This window comes from Hippoglossus stenolepis, chromosome 19, assembly GCF_022539355.2.
Source record: "Hippoglossus stenolepis isolate QCI-W04-F060 chromosome 19, HSTE1.2, whole genome shotgun sequence".
NCBI lineage: Eukaryota > Metazoa > Chordata > Actinopteri > Pleuronectiformes > Pleuronectidae > Hippoglossus > Hippoglossus stenolepis.
Genome location: NC_061501.1, coordinates 12,257,427 through 12,273,418, shown reverse-complemented (window position 1 = coordinate 12,273,418; position 15,992 = coordinate 12,257,427). Strand labels below are relative to the sequence as shown.

The window sequence follows — 15,992 nt, the reverse complement described above, 5'->3', positions numbered from 1 at the left end:
ACTAATTTTAAAGTGAAAACATTCTCATTTTGTTTGTACAAGAGTTTTATTTACAGTGTTAAACGGGTTGATGAATGTGTTAGTTAATTGATCCTCTGGCTGTTTGTGCTCACAGCAAAACCAAAAAAAAAGGGTCCAGCCTTTGTGAAATAGCCTACAACCATGTTTGTCAATGTAAAAGCAGAAGATACATCGTTGTCATTATTAAAATAAAATAAAAACTCCTGCAGCTGGGAATTAATAAGACAAAGAGGTGGGGTATCATGAGCTTTAGTGAGCAGCATAAACACACCAACAGTCAGTATTTTAACACTTAAGTCACGCCCCATACACAGAAAAGGCACTGAACTCAAACGTGCAACAACAACACACATATAGAGAAAGACATATGAGGCACAGAGAGCAAACGTGAAAGTACATTCACAGACGGGAAACACAAGGAAAAATAAAGTGTTCTTCGAGTCTTCGGGACGGTTCGGGCACGCTGTGATTATGCACAGAGGAAACAAAACGAAGGGACGAGGGAGCGAAGCCTCACTTCTTGAAAAAGGCGTTGCGGGTGATGCTGTACAACAGGTGGTAAGGCTTTCGTTTCGGGGGCTCGGCCAATGAGAAGACCTGCTGCTGAGGCACGCTGGTTGGAATGGTGACGTGACGCTGGTGAAGCGGGTGGAGGTTTTGCGGGTGGTGGGGTGGCACAGAACCAGAGTAACCGATGGCTAAAAAAAAAGGTGAAAAAGCAAAAACTAAAAGTCAAACTTCAGAACAAGAAGTAAATTAAACTGAAAATAAATAAAGAGCAGCTTAAAAGGTATTAAGACTTATTTTTTTCTTACGTTTGATCTTTCCCTGTTTGGCTCTTCTGGCATTAACAATGGCCTGTTTTCTTTGATCCTCACTGATTTCCATTCCTGCCAAGAAACACAAAGAATTACACCTTCAGGTCAAAATATTTCCATCCACCCCCTTTTTCAACAATCTGTTCACCCACTTCAGCTTTTATTTGACATCTATCCACAGTAGCTGTTTTGTATCACAAGCCGAAGGAATCCGTCTGCACTCACCCATCTCTTGGTCTTCCTTGACTCTGTGTCTCTCCTTGGCAAAAGCCTCCAGCCACCTCTGCTTGTCCTGGGCCTTCCTGCAGCACAGCACACACACAAACTCCAGAGTGGAGGCGTCGCGCAGGCGCAGAGCGTTCCGTAGGGTCAAGCCCAGGTCTAGGTCCCGGCCGTCGGGCATGTCCAATACCTCGGTCTGGTCCATATCCAGCCGTCCGCGGTAGTGGAGCAGGTCTCTGCGCAGGACGTCTTTTTTGCAGAAGACCAACTGGTGGTCAAACAGGAAGAAGCTGCGCTGCTGCATTTTGCCTTGTCGGACGGCACGAGCCAGCTCCCCGGAGTGGATGAGCTCTGAACTGCGCTCCAGCACGTCAGGTCCCTGCAACAACAGATTTACAGTGTTCTGGACATATGGTTGGAAAAACACACAGAATACATGTAACTCATAAACAGACGTAATCATCACCTCCCAGTGCAGAATGGCGACCTGCCAGTGAGCGATGGTGTCAACACTCTCCAGTCGTCTTTTACTCTCATTTATCAAACTGGCCACATTCTTCATAGCGTCATATGCTTTGCTCACTCCGCTGAAGTCACTGCAATGAATCAGCGATAGAACAGTGAGCGTGGGGCGCAGCATAGACATAGAGCAAATTTACACTTAAAGTAGCACACTGCCTCCATCTTAAGGTTAGAAAAGTAAAGATAAAACAGCTGTAATAATATCACAAATCTAAACATAATGCAGGGAGTTGAACCATAACAACAAGCATCTTTGTGAGGTTATAGAAAATACTTTTTTACACTTAATGGTGCAGGCATGCAAAGACAGCACCTTAACTCCACACACTCCAGAGAGCTCCAAATAAAGATGTTTAAAAATGTACAACTAGTGCAAGAAGTAAAAGAGCAGTATACTGTGAGTAGTGATGAATCTCCTGAGGAGTACCTGTGGTCCTTTGGGGTGTACTTGAGCAGTTCTCCCAGCTGCAGCGGGTATTTACAGATCTTCTGGACGGGCGTGAGCAAGAAACCGGCGATGGAGATGTCGATCATCTGCTGGAGGAGCCGACAGGCCTCAAAGAAATGTTTGAATCGACCCAACTTCATGAGGCGCTGCAGCTCAGCACAGGCCACTGGGTGGGTGTTACAGTACTCTGAGTATATAGAAAAACCCTCCTCCTAGAGAAAAACGAGAAAGATTCAATTAAAATGTCGAATCTGCTAATACATGAGGTGCACAGTGATTCAGTTGATCATTACCTGCAAGAGAAAGCAGGAGCCAATTTCACTGAGATGTGGTTGGTCTTTGTTGTAGTTCTTCTCCAGGTCTTTGAGAAACTGCCTCTGAAATCTGTAGATGTCTTCTATGTTGCTGAAGATGGTCTTCAGCTGCAGCTCAGTGAACATTTCCGGGTGTTTACGGCACTGGCGGATGTAACCCTGAAAATATATATTTGTTTATTTCTGCTGACAGAAGATATTAAAACAGTTCAGTTATTGGCCAACAGGAGGTGCTGGATGGGAGAGTTCAGCTTTTTAGTATAAAACCAAGTAATATATTAAATACAAATGGAGCTTATTGTAAATATCTCATTTCAAAAAGTAAATATCTTTATAGTTTTCAGTATCAGTTTCAGACATGTGAATAATGCCAAAAGGACAGAGGGGGCTCATACCTCACAGATGTCTTTCAGGTGCTTGATGTAGATGCGCTCAGTGTTCATGATTTCCTGAACAACATTGGTTCTCATCTGCTCCCTGTGCTGAGCGCTGTGCGTGTCCCTGGGTGCCGGATCCTCCTGGTCCGCTACACTATCCACACTGTCTGCACTCGAGTCCTCCTGGTTAACTCGCACCTGAAACACAGCCACCAGAAGCACAAGGAGATCTCCTGAGCAACATTTACAATTCAAAAACATAAACGGGTTCAAATCTAAAAGCCATCTCAAAGTCATGATTAGTTTTTTAACCACATCGACTGTATCATACAAAAGGGAACAATAGCTACAAACAATTCAGATCTACTTCATATCACTACGGAAACAATATGTGCGAGTTTAAACAGCTCCTGGTCGGCAGCTTTGATTCAGCAACAAGCACAGCAGAAGCTTATCTGCCAATCAAACGACCTCATCGTGGTTACTCTGGCCTGCCTAATTAAGACTCAGATGTCAATCAGCTCTGATCACCACAGAAACCGTTTGAACATGTGAGGTTTGAACCCCATTCACAAACTCTGTTAAGGGGACTGGAGAGGTTGGTTTGGAGCCAAGCCAGTTTGCCAGTCTTTTCTGTGCTGCTGGGGAGCAAACATGGGTCAGACACACGGGTCAGCTCGTCCACTTACTCTCACAAAGCTGGAGGGGAACCAGGCTTCCCTGTCAGCGCCTCTGCCCCACCACCAATCCTTGTGTGAGGCTTCCAGGACACGGATAACATCTCCAGCCTTGAAGGCCAGCTCCTGCTCCTCCATGGTCACATGGTCCCAGAGAGCCTCCGCATACACCGTGTGGCCTGAGCTTATCCACTGAGTAACACACAATCACACACAGAGAGATAAGATAAAGATGCAATTACATGCAGGCTAAGCCCCGAGTTCTAACATGTAAGATTATGTATAGACATGTGGACAGTGCAGAGGTTGTCTGTTGTGCTGAACTGTGGCCAAACATCTTGAAAACACACACAAAAACATTTGCACATGGCTCTACACAAATCACGCACACAGCAAGATAAATGTCACATCATAAATTGAATGCACATTCTTGGAGGAGATGTTTGGGAGCGTTGCAACACGACAAGTGAGTCAACCTCTCCAGCCTCACCTCGTTTAGCACGGAGATCTCCACCCCTGGCTGGAGGTAGGGCGTGGCATCAGTGAGCTCATCAAAGCTGCCCCCCTCCTCCTCCTCACTCACGCTGTCATCAAGCGTCGCCGAGCACTCAGACGCACCATCTGCAACATATACACGGAGGCTAAAGAACTGCGTTGAGCTGCAAACTTTCTAAAAGGTTTTAATATTCCGCGGAACGAGGCACAGATGCAAGCAAACCCACACCTGGCTCCCCACCACGATTTTCCTCCATCACAAGTATTAACATTCCCAGACTCCAGACTTTTCCCACAGACTATAGTTTGTGATCCAGTGTCACATAACAAGCAACCCCAGCTCTCACCGCTGAGCACTCTGTGGAGCTTTCGCCGTCCAACGCGATCCAGTCCGATGGGGGTGCTCTGGGAAAGAGCTGAAGGGCGAAACCTGGCAGACACCGCTCTGTAGGGGGGGACCTGGTGGGAGGGGATGGGCGGCCGTGACACAGGCTGCGGAGAGGACAAAAGGAACATCCTGGGATTTAGAAAAAGCTCAGTTACTATGACTCCCACCACCTACCTGACGAATCAATGTCCCACAAAAACGGCCAGAAAACTTAACAAATAACGTACATTACTAGGACCTCCTCTAAGTACTTTTTATTCTAAGGCTTTTTCTTTACAGATTGCAGAGAGATGATAGAAAATTAGGGAGAAATAAGCTCACAGATGTTGTGATTAACGTTTGACGTATTTAACTGACTAACTTCTGACTATTGTTTCTGCTCTGGTCAGTGTGTGTCTCTCCGGTTGAAGACTCTGGTCATGTGCAGTAAAAGCATGGGCAGAGTGCAGACAGGCAGGTCAGTTATTGACAGACCAATCATTTCAGTCAGTCCAAATAAAATAATTGGACATGTTTTCCCCCCCGATTACTTAATTTATTGATGGCTATAGGGACATGAAGAGGATTTCCACGAAAAAGATACAAATGTGTTTCAGAATCTACTTACCAACCCTAAATATAAACAGACACAGTATTTTATATATTGGAAAATACAGGTTTAAGTTCCAATATATAAATAACCAGGAATTTAATTATTTGGAAACTGTTATTAGCTACTAGAACAGCCTCAAGCTAAACCTAATTCAACACTCATGGAAAGTAGTAGTAGTTCTAGTAGTCCTACAGCCAATTTGCATTTCTCAAAGTGTAACTGTAGCAGCTTACAGAAGGAAGGCGGTCTTCCTTCTCCTCAGCATCAGGGGGGAACAGATCCCCGGCTCCTATCACCGAGATGGGCCGATACCTCCTGCACTGACCGTCCCCATTCATGTTTGAGTTCTCAGGGCTTTCTCTGTTCACACACATGTCGTCATCACTGCAATCTTTATGCAGTGATGCATTTTCTGTCCTTTCCTCAGCACGCATCTCTGCCACTTCCTCAGGAATAGAGTGCTTCCTGGAAATAAGTTGCCCGTAGTCAGAAATAGGCCGTGGTCGCGAACGCCCGGCCCTTCGCCTAGATTTGACAGAGGACGTTTCTGTGGTCATCGCTGCTGCATCTGTGGACGACGCGGAAGACGTGGGTGACTCCGAGAGGCTTGTCGGGGAGATAGGAGGTGTGCTGCTGCTGGTTGTCGGAGACATTTCATCTGCTTGGAGAAATGCTTCTCGCACTTCTGATGTCACCTGGGGATCAAGAGGAACAAGTTCAAAACTCGATATGGTTGATAATATTGACTTTCCTCCTGTTCAGTGACCTGCGACGTACAGAGATGTAGAACACAATATCTGCTGGGAAGAACATCTGTTAATCAGAAACAGAGCAAAACGGTGCTGCGTGTCATAAAAGCCCCGAGAAGAAACAAGAGTGTTGGTTGGCTCTCGAGGCAGAACCACAAGAATCAGTGAGAAACGTTTTCACCAGGATTCTCTTGAGAAACTTGATTAGTGCTCAAGTTCACACAGTGATTTCCTCGACATATTGAATGCAATCAACCCACATTCTTATCAAGTGCAAACAAGGACCGGCAACAGAAATAGCATAAATATTCCACAATTAAATGTTATCAAACTGTATGTATTGTACGCTCAGCAGACAAATATTGGCTAATGCTTACTCATTTGGAAATGGTTGTTGTGAGTCTCTTAGTCAGCCGGTGGTATCAAACCTCACCTCTTGGTTTTCTTGATCTGGGTCTGGTCCCGAGCACATACACCGGAAAGGCACACAGTGGGCTAGCACCATTGTGAAACACACACTAACACAGACCTGCGTCCCGAGGCCAAGTTCCTATGTTTTTTGGAGGCCAATAAAAAACCACCTGGTTTCTAAAATAAACAATTCAGATTTTTCTGGCTCATCTCTAAAGACTAAATCTTTTCTCTTCGACCAAAATACATTTCTCTACAACAGTGTGATAATCGTCTCGTCTGCCTGGTGGTGCTGCTCGCTGTCCCAGTGTCCATGGTGCTGGACTTTGATCCATTGGGCTGCAGCTAGAATGAAGAGGCGGTGGGGAGTGGGGCAAGGGATGGACTCACTCATAGCCGCCTACCCTCCCTCACAGCACCAGGACTATGGAGCCGTTTTTTGCGCAAGGCCCACTAATCATAAACAAAGCCTAATCATTAACTCTGCCTGCTCCTTCAGTGTGCATGATAGCGGAGAACAGCTGGCTGCAGCACGTGACCCTGCTCCAGCAGAAGTCAGCACAACACACACAACAGACAGCAAAAGGAGGGAAAGTCAATGTTAAGTCGATGTCACTATTTATTTGATACGGACAGAGCGGACTTTGGACCAGAAGCTTAGATTTGTGGCAGTCACGCACTGTCCTGACAAGTTTCACGTTCACCAGAGGAACTTATCTCTGAGCCTTAGACTCGTGCCAGATTCAAAGATCACATCATGAAATCCTTCCATTTCTTTAGACGAGGGTCAGCGTCACTTCGCTGGATGACTGGCAGCCATTAATGATTATGCTATTCTAGGTGATAAGTAGAATAAATCTGTCCTCTGTCTTTCAGTGCTTTCTTTCTCACTGCAATTTAAAAGAGCACCTGTCATTTTAATGATTTCTAATCCCACGCCTCTATTTGCATTGATATAAATGTGCTTTTGATGGTGATAGTGTGAGAACATTTCCCAACTTTGTTGTACCTTAGCTGCAGCACATTTGATGCATCTGCAAACAGTGAAAAGCTGTGTTATCAAACGGGCCACTTCCATAAAGATAAAAAGCGAGTGAGCTTGATGTGATCAGGATTGTTGGGCAGCTTATCAGAATACCTCCTGAGCCAACGAGGAGGGAGGGAAAGAGCAAAAGTGACTGCTGATAAAAAACTTTATATTTTAACTACCTCCTGACATCTTTATGCACATGATTCACCAACGTCCTCTTACCTTGAATTGTAGTGACTTCTCCTCATCTTGTGTTGAAGTCTCTTTGTGACTGAGTGGAGATGAATCACAATCCTCCAACTGTTCCCTTGTTGCTATAGCCTGCAGCTCACAGTGACCAGAGGAACCAGGTGAAGTCTCTGCTGAATCTGGAGGATCCACAGAGACTGGGCTGATGAGAACCCGGTGCTGCTGTGGGTTTATGTCGTCTTCAGGCTGGTGATGAACCAGTGGTGTGTGTTCGACAGACATGACTCGCGCTCTGACCGGCGAAGGCCGGCGCTGTCGTTCACTAGTTTGTGGGCAAGGCACACGTCTGGAGTAGTCGTCATGGAGACGGCAGAGGGATGACATGGCAGATGTGGAGCTGGGGGAGGGACTTCGCCTGCGTCGGACAGTCAGGTCGGTCATGCTGCCCACCAGCTTCAGCATCGGCGCCTTGGTCTTCACAGGGTTCTTATTGTAATTAACAGCATGACCTCGCAGGTCCACTGAGGAGGCGCTGGCTGTTCTCTGGATGTATGGCTTCCCATTTGACATGCTAGTCCCCTGCGCCTCATCCTGAGGAGACTGAGGACCTAGAGATGGGGCTTTGCGTCTGAAAGGTGCCTTAAATATGTGAAGGTTGTCTGCGCTTTTGCTCATTCTGTTCAACACCTTCACATTCGTGTTGTGGTTCGTGCTTTTTGTTTGGACGTTGACCGTGCATGTCTGATCTGGTTTCTGACTGTCAGCAGCTTCGTTTGCGCTGCTTCCAGCAACCCTTCCTCTCCCCAAGTCAAATAATGAAATGCGTCCTGCCCCATACGCTCTCTTGATACTCCTGGATAATCGGGAGTTCCGTGTGAGACCATCTCCTTCATCGTTTTCCTCATCATCATAGTCCTCAACATCTGAGCTGCACTGCCCCATAGCCAACGTATGCACAGTGATATTTCCATTCGACAAACTGTATCCCTCTGCTGTTTTTAAATGATTTGTTCCATTATCTAGATCAGGGTCAGTGTCGGCTACAATTGTGCCATTAACCATTTCCGGATTTGATGAAGGCAAATACTCCTCATCGAGGTTTGCTGCCCCTCTACTCTGAATACCCTGAAGCACAGAGGAGCGGAGCTTTTTGAAGGAGCCCACAACACCCAGTCCTGGAAGTCCGGACCAGGACTGGGGGCCACCATTGCTGTCGTTGCTGTCGACTGAGGTGGGACTGTCAGTGGTTGGACTGTGAGCAGGGACAGGGCCCTTCCTCGAGTTAGAAAATAGCCTCATGATTCTTGAGGGGTAAGGCTTTCCTTCAGGTTGACCTATTACAGGGTTGGACCAAGCAGAGGAGTTGATACTGTTCAATTTGTTCTCCTCAGTGAGAGGACCCGCGGTCACGGGCTGTACCTGTGCGCCACATCCAGACACCAGATATGGGACTGCACTCCTGTCACCTTGACTCTGAAAGGGGTAGATGTCACTGAGGGGTCGGCTTCGGATCAACGGATCAGCTTTTGAGTTGTGGACGCACGGGAGAGGGTCTTCGCTTGTAGACAAGCCTCTGTCCTTTTGTTCTGCCTGCAAAACCAAATAGATTAGTTCAGTGACCTCATGTTGAATCAAAGCAGAATTAATGGTTAATAGTTGCCTTAATGAAATTACATAACTAGAGACACATTCATTCTGAAATTTCTTTTAAGTAAAATAAAAACTGATGATTACAGTAACACTGCTGCACATTCTTTCGAAGCCGGCCAATAAAATAAAAGCTGAAACGAACATTAGCCGAAATAGTACATGCAGTGTGCTTAAGGGAATGGACACATGAGAATTAACGACTGTGTGTTTACAGTGCACTGTTCTTGTGTCAGTATGCAAAAGAGAAGGAACTTCGGGAAGAAAGAGAGAGACACAGATAAACGGAGTCAGTATCCCTCAGTGTGCACAGAGTCCAGAGCAGTAAAATATCTTTCACTGAACACTATGTGCATTTGTCCTTGGTGCCATATTTCAATGTCCAAGGAGAGCTGAGGCCCAGGTCGGGGTGGTGTTGTGCCAAGTTCAGCTGTGTGTGTGTGTGTGTGTGTGTGTGTGTGTGTGTGTGTGTGTGTGTGTGTGTGTGTGTGTGTGTGTGTGTGTGTGTGTGTGTGTGTGTGTGAGAGATCCAGGGCAGTGGTTAATACAGCTGAGCCTTTGAAGTTGGGCCTTGTGAGCGTGACTAAGCAATGAAATTTGTTAATCCATTGTGATTAATGCAATAAATTGCCCAGTTTTCTCCAGATTACGTCCTTGATGAGGCACTGTCAAGGTGAAGGTTTGTGTGGATCATCAAATCAGTGAAGAGTTTCGACCCTTCATGGTGATACACAGTGAACTTTAAATGTCTGTCTGATTAAGTTTAGAGCTAATTGACGGTTTTAACAGCAAACATTTGACTCACCATTGACAGAAAAGCAGAGGTGTTAATCATGTCTGTTTCTATGTTGCCCGTTTCAAACAGTCAGATTCTCCTCCAAATATTATATAATAAGATTTTGGCATTTAATAAGTTGGCTATACGGCTACAGTACAATGATGATGATGACTCCATAGTACATTAAATACAAATTATCATCCCATATTGACATTTTCCAGATATTTTAAAGTAAATTTGCATCCAAACAATTCCCACACTTTCAGAATTTATGACATCACCCTTCTTACTGATTTTGAAATGAGATTACCAAGAATTAAATTGTCCAAACTAGTTCACTGAATATGACGCAACTCTTCTGCCTCTGTCATATAAACTAGGATGATTCATGGTTTCATGTTAAAGATTAAAAAACAGGTTATGAGAGTGTGACCAGACATGATCTCAGATTTTGGTTGTTAGGATAGTATGACACAGAAACACTTCTCATGTTTTTGAAAAACAGTACAATAGTAACATAATAATAAAATGTTAATGACACTATAATGTCATTGTGAGCAGATATAAGGACATTTTAAGTGTTTATTAATGTACATTGAATCAATGTAACTTCTCTCAAGATAGTGATATTCTACATATTTACAATGGTTATGTTATTCATTATCTGCATTTAAAGCCCTCTAATGATGTTTCAGTTAAAAACATCTGCTTATAATGATATCACAGTGCATCATAAATCATTTAATTGTTGATGTGCGGCTTATGATGCTAAAAAGTGTTACCACATTCACATTATTGCTGATTGTTTTACTTTTTAGGCTGGAAACCCTTTAACAAAATACTCCCACATCTGTCGATACTATTCAGATATTCAATCCAAAAATATTGCGATTTCTGTCCGCATTGATTTGTCAACACATGCGAAAGTAAATTTCAAGGGTTTGTTTGATGTTGTTTGTTTCGTGTGTGCAAATGCACGGAGTTGCAAGGGGCCTGGAACGCTCCCATTCCTCCCGTCTCCAGGCATGTTCAGCACCAGATGGGCTTTCTCAGTGGAATCAGCTGTCACTTCGACCAGCTCGCTCCATCACACTGAACACTTATGTAAACACAGAGCCGCCGCTGCCAAGCACCACTGCTGACAGACAGTAAACAGCCCTCGAGAACAATGTGCGGCTTTCAAAGCGACGCTGAATTGTCTTCTTGTGCTTTCTTCTCTTCGGCCACGGAGGAGTTGTGTCGAGTGGCAACTGGAAAGAGGCACGATCAATAATTCCATCTGTTGTCAGAGCAGAAAGATGATTGTCTGCCGCTGACGTAGTTTGTTTTTGTTACTCATCCTGCTATCAGTGGTATCCTTTAAAACACCTTTCTCCCGCTTTCTCCCAACACTTGGTGCAAACTGTCACAGGCCAGTTGGTGCCTACGAAAACTTGGCAGAGCCGTGCATCAGAACCAAGCTGAGACAGGTGGTCACCATGTCACGAGAACACAACACAGACTTTAGACATCCACACCTTATGTGCAATAAGCCCTATACCTAAAGAACAGTGTACAGACTGTTAGTCATCCTTACTTCTACCAATGCCTTTTGAAACTGGTGATGGTTTGATTACTATTATAATTTTTGCATCAATATCAGTGGTAATGTAACCTTTCATATACATGATATAGTAAAATCCAGCACAATTACAAAATATATTAAACAATGTCAGCATTGATGCCGTTTCCTTGATGATAAAAAGCACTTTTGCCCTTAGATAAAAAAAGTGAATGCATGGTATATAGACTTATTTAAAGCACCGTCTTTTTATACTGTAAAAAATCATGCACATCCTGCAATGTATAAAGCATTTCTAAGATCAAAAGTTTAAAAGGAAAATATGACAAATGACAAAACTAAACAATGCAAATAAATCACGCTACTGTAAAAAAGTCCATAACTACAACCATGCATCCATATCTGTCACATCCAGACAAATAATACTTACGTATATTTCAACATCACGCGCTGTACCGATCACTTTTCAAATGTCAAACTTTCCTGTATAACCTCTTCCTTTCCAAACTTGACCAAGATCGCTGCTCCTTGCCGGCTTCCTCTTGCAAAACTATGGATGGGAGCGGCGCACTGGGGCCCTGGTCCAGAGTTAATTAAGAGCTCAGGGAGGTGCCCCCCCCTACACATGGCAGCCAGCTGGAGCCAGCCTTAGATTAGACTCCCAGGGATGAGGATGGACAAGCACCAGGATATGTAAACATCTACACAAGGGCTAAAAATGCATGCACTCCAAAAACACTTTGGAGTGCAAAATAGTTGGGAGCATCCTATCAAATGGTGCTCGGCCCCTGTGCAGAGTTGAGCGGGGAGTGAGGCATTTTAAATCACTGACTCCCTTCCTGTTTGTTTAGAAAACTCAGGCAGATATATAAGGAGTTGAGTTATAAATGCAAAGTAATAAGTAACCTCCTGCCCATAGTTCCCCTCTGCAGAGGACTGAAGTATGTCCTGCCTGAGGCTGGGATACAAGTCATTAGTGCAAAATGAACTGAGTATTAAAGTAAAAGACCACCAGACAGGGAGTATCAAGGGAAAGTTAGGTTTTCTGTCATTTTCTATTCTCTGGCTCAACTCTGAGACGCACACAACCCCCGCAGCAACACTGCCATTCCTCCGTAAGCTGTCACTTTACCAGTCGCTTATTTGTCCTGATGAATAAAAGTCCTAACAACAGCACATATCGTTTTAAAGTACAGACCAGCTGATTAGAAAATTAGTTATCGATAGGTTTATGTGAAAATTAAGCTGATGAATAATAGACAAAAGGTTCACTGCATTTCTTTCTTTCAAGTGAATGTTTATGTGATCGTGTGTTAAGACTAAGCAACAGTTAACAATAGTTGTTATAAGATATTTGAATCCATATGATAATCATCTTAGCCTTGATGCCTGTCAGCCAACCTCATCGCCTTTTTCCAAGCAAAGATGAAAGGTGGTGGAGCAGTGTGTATGTGTGTGTGTGTGTGTGGGAGTGGGAGTGTGTATGTCTGTGTGCATATACCCAATTCCTCTTCCTTCCCAGTAATAATCTGATTAGCAGAGCTTTACCAGTCTGTGTGCAGGACTGGTTTCATCTACACATGATAGCCGAATCAGGAAGACAACCAGGCTATTCAGCACAGACTGAGAGTGACACAGAGAGCCCACCAAGACTTAACTCTAAGGGAGCGGCTTGGGGGAAGAGATATTAAAAACTAATTGTGATAAAGGTTAAAATTGCACCAGCAGTGTCCAGAGGGTGTGCACCACCTCTTCTGGGGTCAAATTAAAATCACAAACTGCTAATAACCCATCATCTTTATTTTTTATGGCACTGGTTTCCACAGCAGGTCCTGTCCTTTCCCCGACATTTCCAGTGTGGATCAGGGGAGCACAGAGGCTCTGGTTCACTTTCCTGGTTCAAGTCTCATATCTGGCCATGACCTAGTTCCTTTTTTTTTGATCTGGCAGACAGATGGAGAACAGGAGTTGCCACGCCCCCTTCTATAGAGCGTGGGAAGTAGGGGCTCAGGCCAAACCAGGGAGTGTCGGCACATTCACACAGACAGTCACTCACTCACCTGATCTGCTCGGCACTGTCATAGAGACAGACACCCAGAAATCTAACACCACACAGTGTACAAGGCTTAGCAGGAACATAACCAGACATAGAGTCTAGCTGTCAACGGTGGAACCCGACTGAGGGACAACAAAAATCAAAAGGCGGTTCCATCAATGTTCATTCAAACACCATGGAAACACAAAGCTTCAAGAGGGCAAATCAACTCACGAAGATCTGCAACTATTTCCCATTAATTTGTGAGTTTAGAAAGAGTTTATACTCCTACTCCTGTACTGTTATTAATGAGCACTCTATATCCATGGTACAAATACTGCTTTAACTTAACTTGGTCACAGCACTGAACATGGCTGGATGAAGCAACAAAGAACATTTATTTGCTTGTCCTATGTACTGAAGTTCAAAAGGAAAGAAACTTAAGCAGATTAAGTTAAGTACAGTGACAAAGGTCGAGGTATTTTATGTCTCATGAGGCGGAATTACAACTGAGTAGGAAATAAAAGATGTTATAAAGATGTTCTGATACCAGCAAATGCTTCCCATATTGCAGAAAATGCAGGATCTGGCACCGGTACCGATCCGATATCACGTCTATAAAAGTATATTAGTTTTACTCGGATAAAACTGAAATTTTCTCACTTCGTCTGTCATGCTCCAGAAGAGCAGTCACTCTGTACAAGTACTGAGAGTACTGAGGCAAAGAAGAAATGACGACCAGCAGGGCAGTGTTACACAGACGTAACTAAAATGTCAGCAATTTGGCAATATTTCATGCTAGAAAGTCCAACAAGGAACATGGAGATGTGTACCGTATGCAAGGATTCATTTTCAAGCTATTCAAAGAAATCAATTGTGTATTTTTAGATTTAAAGATTCAATTACTTGTGGTACTGGATTCCTATGTTATTTATTCTATCTATTGTTTAAAGGGTTTAACCTGAGCCAGTTCATACAACAATGACGGCAATCATAGTGTCCATACAGGGGTGGTAGCTGTAAATACACATCGTATAGGTTGTAATTTTCAGATCAGTACTCGGTGTGCTCAAAGTCCAAAACCATATTGTTGTACAGTGATTAGTGCTGTTATGCAAAGTAGTGGGAATCCTCTATACAGCACATTTCGCCTCTGACATTAAAGTATATCTGAGGAGATATAAGAACAGGTTCATTCATTTGGAGTAAATTGAACTGGTGCCTGCAGACTTGCATTAGTAATGCAGCTAAATCAGTATTAAACAGTCTCCGAAAACAATGTGCCCTGAACAGGGGATTAGACTGAGTAGTTTTCTAAGCTCATAAAGAACTCTGGGGGCCGAACTGCTTATTTATTTCTGCATTAATTAACTTTCTTTGGCCGTGGAGCTCTTTGTAGTGGCTGGGCCCTCCACCTCCTCCTTCAGCTACTCCCTGCACAGCCTGGCATCTCCCACATCACTATAACAACCAGGCGAGTAATGCGCCACAATGAGCCCCTCGGGTCCCATTCGAACACAGGACACGAGGGGGAACATCACTGTGAACGCAGTGTAATGGGAAAATATCAATAATTGACACGATCTGGTTGTTACATGTGAATTAAAGAGTCCAGAGTCAATTGAGGGAATCGTGTTGCTCACCCAGCTCATAGTCGCTGATGTTGTCCACCTGACTCTTCTTCTTCTCCTCCTCCTCCTCCTCACATCAGCACAGCAGCTGTTTGGGTTGTTTCTGCGTCATGGGGAAGTTTCTCTGAGCTTCCGACACCTTCGTTGTTCTCTCGTTGAAAAACAAGCAAACATGTCGGCCCCAGAAAAACTTTAAAAAGCACCTCGCAGCTAACTGGTGTCCATGTTGAGACTGGTTGACTTTCTTACTCACACACACACACCGGGTTAGCAGCCTCAAGCTAGCTCACGGGTTCACTGATAACGAAAAAACTGGTTCAAAACATTGCGCAAGCTCCGCGGGGTTTTAATTCGCCGACTTCCGCGGACCGGTAGATCCAGTGGTTGGTGACGTGAAGAGGGAGGACGCGCAGGGACAGTTGTTTTAACCCGAGTCTCGGGCGCGTTCAGCGGCTGTTTGAGTCACAAGAAGCTCCTTTCTTCAGTCGAGCATCATTAATGCACTTGTTGCTGTGTTTGCGAGGGGCGGGGCGCCGCGAGGTTCACGACGGAGGCGACTGGTTGACCGCACAGTGACCATCCCGCTCGCAGCCAATCGCAGCTCGGGAGATTTAGTCCGTGTGACCGCAGAGCCACGCCCCCCGTTGGAACGCGCTCCATTGAGGAAAAGGACAAACGTAAAAGATAGAGACAAGCTCCTTCACTTCCTGCTGCTGCACTGACAGGAACAGACCGGGCCTTCCAGTCGGTGCTGCTGGGTCATGTCTGGATGCTTGTGGTGTGTGTGTGTGTGTGTGTGTGTGTGTGTGTGCCCAGCCCCAAATACCACACGCACCAGTGACTGAGCAAGCCTTTATTATAAGAAGAGGAAGCAGGGAATTAGTGCACAACAACACCTCGATTTACCATCTTATTTATTATGTCACTATGTATATTTGTTACACATATGTACGAGTGTATACAGTGTAGTGTATTCACATGTTATGTTACACACATGTACTAGAAATAACAAAATGATCAAGGTGCAAAGAATCCAGAGAAGGTAATGACATCATCCTGATCAGCTCATATGTGTGTTTGTGTGTGT

General features: G+C 44.6%; 1 protein-coding gene across 3 annotated transcripts; it reads right to left on the bottom strand.

Annotated features, from left to right (window-relative positions):
* Nucleotides 1-27: 27 nt before the first annotated feature.
* spata13 (spermatogenesis associated 13) lies at nucleotides 28-15,402 on the bottom strand. 3 transcript variants are annotated; one of them, XM_035142771.2, is made up of 13 exons: nucleotides 14,918-15,402; nucleotides 7,287-8,843; nucleotides 5,108-5,569; nucleotides 4,242-4,386; nucleotides 3,890-4,020; nucleotides 3,412-3,591; nucleotides 2,741-2,920; nucleotides 2,325-2,504; nucleotides 2,011-2,243; nucleotides 1,528-1,657; nucleotides 1,065-1,440; nucleotides 837-911; nucleotides 28-719 (listed from the first exon to the last, which is right to left on the bottom strand). In XM_035142771.2, the coding sequence occupies exons 1-13, from the start codon at nucleotides 14,924-14,926 to the stop codon at nucleotides 535-537; spliced, it is 3,843 nt and encodes a 1,280-aa protein (XP_034998662.2). In that variant the 5' UTR covers nucleotides 14,927-15,402; the 3' UTR covers nucleotides 28-534. The 3 variants fall into 3 exon arrangements, with proteins under 3 accessions (XP_034998662.2, XP_034998663.1, XP_034998664.1); XM_035142772.2 differs by lacking the exons at nucleotides 4,242-4,386; nucleotides 5,108-5,569; nucleotides 7,287-8,843; nucleotides 14,918-15,402 and adding an exon at nucleotides 4,124-4,166; XM_035142773.2 differs by lacking the exons at nucleotides 3,890-4,020; nucleotides 4,242-4,386; nucleotides 5,108-5,569; nucleotides 7,287-8,843; nucleotides 14,918-15,402 and adding an exon at nucleotides 3,789-3,811.
* Between the last annotated feature and the right edge of the window lie 590 nt (nucleotides 15,403-15,992).